The 6,040-nt window shown below is 44.4% G+C and overlaps 1 protein-coding gene across 10 annotated transcripts in view; it reads right to left on the bottom strand.

Annotated features, from left to right (window-relative positions):
- Positions 1 to 143: 143 nt before the first annotated feature.
- Positions 144 to 6,040, bottom strand: part of SIRT5 (sirtuin 5) — a 30,788-nt gene continuing 24,891 nt past the window's right edge. For 6 of the 10 annotated variants that reach the window (XM_022586697.3, XM_089918337.1, XM_022586698.3 and 3 more), the window contains exon 9: positions 2,234 to 2,741. In XM_022586697.3, coding sequence (XP_022442405.1) covers positions 2,581 to 2,741 — 161 coding nt within the window. In that variant the 3' untranslated portion in view covers positions 2,234 to 2,580. Of the gene's footprint in view, positions 250 to 607; positions 1,110 to 2,233; positions 2,742 to 6,040 lie in introns of those variants that run through there. The other 4 variants (XM_089918335.1, XM_089918339.1, XM_089918336.1 and 1 more) reach the window with 3 other exon arrangements.

The raw sequence follows: 6,040 nt of genomic DNA, 5'->3' as shown, positions 1-6,040 counted from the left end.
GCAGGAAAGATACATCCTGCTGCCTCCTTGGCGGGGATGCCGGGAGCAGGGTTGGCTGGGTCCTCGCGCTCCTTGAGGTGGGCTCGCAGGTCCCGCCATCCGGTGACCACAAGCCCCAGTCGCCCTATCGCCGCCTTTTTTAGCTCCGAGATCCGCTTGGTCGATATTCGGCTTTCCGCACTCCCCACAGAAGTGCAGTTTCAAAAGGAAGAAGTGCGCTATAGCGGCAGGACCCCATGCCTTTCAGCCCTGTTGTCGCCGACGAGAAACAAGGTCGACAGACTCGGATTTAAATCGATCCTCTGCACCAAACGTGGGCGTGGCGACCTCGGCCGCCCTCTCACGGGCATCCCTGACCACCAGCCCTCGGCCACTGCCTGTTCTGTGTCCATCACTGACTCCTCGCCTTAACAGCTTGTTGTCTGACTCTCCCGTTAGAACGTGAGCTCACTGAGAGCGGGGACCCCCCTCCCCGGTTCCCTGCTGTAACCCCAGGACCTTGCACGGTGTCTGCCCATCCTACCGTCACTTAGTGACGCAGCCCCCGTACTGTGTATATTTATGCCCCCGCCCCCGCCCCAAGTATACTTATTTCATTTCCTAGCATACGTGGCCCTTCATGACCTTTGTGTTTTATCTTCTCTCACCCATTATACGATAGCAAATGATTCATCTTTCTCTGAACAAACCAAGCTATTTCATAATTACCTTGCATTTGGACATGCTCTAGGGATACACACTCTGACCTTGGAACTCCTATTTATACCTTCAAAAACTCCCACCCAGGCTGACTTCCTCTTAAAGACTTTCAAGCACCTTAAGATCGACCCCATCCCCACTCTGCTCATCTCTAATTGCATTCTCTGAATCTTGAACAAATTTCTGTAACTATAGCTTCCACGCTGTTTACCCGTTCATATGACAACTGTCCCAACCCAGTCTTTGTGAACTCCTTGAGGGACGGTCCATCTCTCTCTAAGCACTGTATTTCTAATGTCTGTCATATGGCAGGTTCAGTAAATATTGAATTGAATTGAATAATCCTACCTCACATAAATTGTGGAGTATTTTCAATTCGCTTTTCCTCTCCTCTGATTTGGAAGCAATTCCTAATTTAAAAACAAGACCAAAACACGAACAAAAATGACAAAACAGAAACAAAAACAGCTACTGGTACCAACAACCTAGTAGGAAGGGAGTTGCAAAGAACAGTTCTGGAATATCTGGATCTTGGTCAGATAGAAATTACGAATTAAAAATATAGTCCGACTCCCTGAAACAGTGTTCTGACTTCCATCACTGCTAACACCAGGGAATTGTATACAGTGCACTTTTGAGAAGCCCTACAACAAACCTACTAGAAGTGCATGATGGTATTTTATGTACAAAACCTGCATTATAGGTATTACAAGTCCCGTCAGTGTGCGTGCTTTGACCCACCCACGTAAAAGCATATGACGGGAGCCCTCAGGGTGCCTGGCTGATCTTTCAGACTCCCTGTGGGTTATGGGCACCCCTCTTGCCCATGCAAAGGATACTTGGGATTTATTAAAAGGCATGACTTGCAAATGCAGTACAAAGTTTTATGTCACAGCGTCTCGTCATCTACTTCTACAAACACCAAGGGTGTAATATTAAATGCAATTTTGTAAGGGGTGGGGATGATATGGCCCAGCTGCATAATCACCCAGGGAGCCCACCTGATCCAAGGGAGCTAGTTATGTACGACCTTCATGCGCTGTTTACTGAAGGCCGCTCCTCCGTCAGGCCTCTGATGCTTGCCTTGCCGGCAGCAGGCATCCCTGGGTGCTGCATTAGATGGTGGGACTTGAGGAGAGGGCTGTATTCTTCCTACTTTACGCAGAGGTAGTATGAGCATAAAACTTTCAAGTCCCACGGGAAAAACTCCCTTCAAACTTCAGCGTCGAGGGAAGCGTGTGTTGATAGTGAGAAATGTCCTTCTGTGTTTATAATATTGAGGAACGACCAACCATCACCTCTCCCTTTCCTCCTTGGCTGCTCGGAAGCCCAGTGCTAAATTTTAGGCAGCTGTGTTTGTCCTTGGAGTCCATATATTTGCATTATTCTTTTTTCTCATCCTGATTTTCTACCTTACTGCTAATTTCTCTTCCTTCCTTGCCTGAATTCTTGTTGTAAGCTATCCCCCTGGAACTGAGGTTAGGCAGCCAAACAAGATAAACATTGACAAGAGAAAGTCCCCAACAAAGATATCTCTTGGGGTAACACCTTTATACAGTCAATTACCTGCTGTAGAAAGGGATTTTATTTTCCACCAAACCTTGCACAAAAATCAGAAATACCAGGGTTTTACCCCTCTACCCAAATAGCAAAAAAAAAAAAATTACTTTTTTTAGACAATCTAATTACAAAGTTGTTTCCCTCCCGGTAACCAACCAAACACATCAGAGGTATCTTATGTTTAGTTCAAACCAGATAACGTGAATTGACTTGAGAAGTTCTGTGACTTCTCCTTCTAAACACGTTTACTACTATTTCCTCTAAGTCCCATCACTTATCAGCAGTTTGGATTCCAGAAGATACATTCAGACCTTTCAGTATTCAGCTCACCATCCACAAGACTGTTTCTCCTGTTGGTGGCCTGGTACTTACAGATGCACTGTGATTTCTTCCTTCCTCAGGGCAATTAAGAAACAGTTTCAGTTTCATGAGGCGCAAGGGCTTCAGGAAGCGTCGTCCCACATGGCCCCTGGAAATGAAACCTGAAATAGCAGGACGAACACAGCAGAGTTAGGAGCAAGATGAACATTCTGCTTCAGCAAGTCAACTTTCTTAGTTACAACCAGAGTAAAATTCACATTCTCACAAATGCGGTCTTATGTGTTTCTGTGCCCAGTTCTTTCATCTAGTTTCTGAAAACTCCAAATGCAGACACTTCACTATGGGTTGGCCCCTGTCACCAAGGGAATTTGGGAAAGCAATTGCTTAGAATTTAGGCGCTATAAATAAGGATTTTCTTTTAAGGAAGAAGGGGAGACATGGTTGTATTTTGTGATTGCTTTGCCAAACTCATAACTGACATATTGTAAGTTTTACAAAATCTTACTGACAGGTAATAAGGACAAGAAAAAAAGAGCCTCATGCACCATGTGGACCGTAAGGACTTTACCTGAGGCCACAGGCCTCTCCAGCCGTCCACTGGAACTCGCGACTAGCCCTGACTTGCAGTCAGAAAGTAGGAAAAAGAGAAACATCAAGAAAGAGGAGGGAGAGAAAAGGAGAAAAACCAACGACTTCTGCTTCCTTCAAGGGAAAACACTTAGGACAGGGGGAAAAAAATACCCAACTAATTCTAGTGTATCGTTAATAAGAAAATCAACTGAGCACAGTTAAAAATGAAAAAAGCATTTGGTCATATTACTTATTCTTGATACAACACAAATCATGAATGCCTTAGCCCTTGAATACTCTGTTCTCTGTGCCACGAACAGACATTCCCGACCAAATGGCCTCTCTGATCCTTCTACCACTGGCAGCATGTGGAACACTGGCCACTAGAAAGCTCCGCCCCAGCACAGTCCCTTGAGGACTTTCCGAGAAGCACAGCCAGGCGCGGAGAGCCTCAGCTTCCACATGTTCTTCCTTGTGCCCCTTTCCACATTCACCCTCCTCCCTATTTACCAAAGCAAGCTGCACCTCACCTCACCCATCCCAAATCTTACAATGGCGCCTTATCCCAGAACGTGAAAAGAAAGGGATGTCTGAAATATCGGTGTGGATCTGAGAAAACAAACGGTTTCTAAAGACCGGGTAACACATGCAAGCAGGGCCGTTTCATCCTTGCTTTCAGTAAAATTGAAAGAGGGTCTTATAGAATTGTCAATGAACAGATCACTAAACGTGATTCAAGATTACTATGGGTATTTCAGCATATAACTTGGAAGGAGGTCTAAAATCTGAGTAGCGATGCCATAATGAAATTCCTTTCACGCCCAGGGTTTATGTGGCCCAGGTTTCTCAGTACTTTCATCGATAAAAAACAAAAACTGGGACTTCCCTGGTGGCTCAGTGGATAAGACTCTGCGCTCCCAATTCATGGGGCCTGGGTTCGATCCCTCATCAGGGAACTAAATCCCACATGCATGCTGCAACTAAGGAGCCCACAAGCTGCAACTAAGGAGCCCGCCTGCCACAACTAAGGAGCCCATGTGCCACAACTAAGGAGCCCGCCTGCTGCAACTAAGGCCCAGTGCAACCAAATAAATATTTTTTACAAAAAGCAAAAACAAAGAATTACAATTGACATTGGACATTGAAAAGGTAAAATTTAGCTCAGCCAGTAAAAATCTTCCCTGCCATCCCTCAGACTGGAATTAGAGACACAGATACAGCCAGCTGCAAAGCTAGCAGGAAACACAATTTTTTTCCCCCACGACAAGCTGCACAGTATCATAACAACTCCCTTCTTTGAGCGACCACTGCTTTGTTACTCACTGAGTAGGAATTCTGTCCTCTAAAATCATACACTACCAGTATGACGGCAGTAAAGAATGAAATATCCTCTGTGTCTGGAGGACCTGAGCCACTTTGCCTCCGAGAAGCAGCCTTACTTCCAACCCAGGTGCAGAGCTCCAGGTAAGGGGTGTCTGGGACCAGGGTTCCAGATCTACCTTCAAGGAAACAGGACCTTGCGGCCACTTTGCAGCCAGAGAAGATCTGACCCCTCTCCACACCAACAGCCCTGCTAGTTGCTGAGTCTATCAAAAACTGCTTCATTTAAACTTTACCTGAACTCAACCCTCCTTCCAAACCCTATAATAACTCCATCTTTTCCTTTGTTTGGGGACATGCCCCACGGCTCCTCTGGGGTCTCGCTCACTGCAGTGGGTCAGGAAACCAGATCTTCTCAGAATACAGGTTTGTTTCCTGTGACCACAGGCCGACTGGGCTACAACAACATGAACTCTGTCTCCTTCTAACAATACGTAATACTCAGCCATGGATACCCGAACTAATTCAAAAAACTCATGCCCCATGCATCTATTAAGAGATGCGTTTCCCATAGTTTTACTTTTATGGAATTATTAATCAAAATGTATCATTTGTTGTTTTCAACAACTTACTACTATAAATTACAGCAGTGATAATTCCATCTACAAGAATTTTTCAATGGAACAATTTTTAAGTTTTAAAGAACTTGAAAATAGTTCAGTAACTCATATATTTTACAGCAGAATATAATAGGATAGTCAACAAAAGATTTTCAAGCATAAAAATACATTAATATAAATTTCTACGGTAGAAGTAGGATGGGAATACCAGTTCAAAGAGAAAAAGAAAAAATGTGAAGGTTCTCATTGTTAAAAAGGGCTTGTATATTTATTCTGTAAATGGATGATGTGGGTATCAAGTAGTTGTGACATTTGTATTTGACTGGATACATTTAAAGGGCAGTTTAGGATAATGGCAGTTTTATTTTTAAATGTCGGTATTTTATTTCCAGTAATTCGGAATCACATCTTTTTCAATGATTTTGATAAATTTTAGATGTCAAGTTTAAACATGTAAACGGGGGGGCTTCCCTGGTGGCGCAGTGGTTGAGAGTCCACCTGCCGATGCAGGGGACACGGGTTCGTGCCCCGGTCTGGGAAAAACCCACATGCCGTGGAGCGGCTGGGCCTGTGAGCCATGGCCGCTGAGGCTGCGCGTCCGGAGCCTGTGCTCCACAGCGGGAGAGGCCACGGCAGTGAGAGGCCCACGTGCCGCAAAAAAAAAAAAAAAAAAAAAGTGTAAACGCGGTACAAGAACAAAGGTGTTTGAAGACCCCTGTTCTACCAGCCCGGTGCCTTTCCCCTCATCCCTCCCATTGTAGGATAACCAAGACCACTGTGTTTCGCCCAGAATATGTTCATGCCACTTTTATTGGTTAATGTAATGATCCAATTTAATTAAAAATTTAATTAATGCAAAAATATAGCTATTAAAAGAGGATTATTTCTAGGAAAATTAGCTGAATGCTTTGGAAAGACATAACATGTTATTAAAAACAATTCTGTCAAAT

This window comes from Delphinapterus leucas, chromosome 10 (genome assembly GCF_059928025.1).
Source record: "Delphinapterus leucas isolate spDelLeu-1000000601 "Yukka" chromosome 10, BTC_Dleu_Yukka2, whole genome shotgun sequence".
Taxonomy (NCBI): Eukaryota; Metazoa; Chordata; class Mammalia; order Artiodactyla; family Monodontidae; genus Delphinapterus; species Delphinapterus leucas.
The sequence above is the reverse complement of the archived record's forward strand: the minus strand, read 5'-3'. Positions and strand labels throughout refer to the sequence as shown.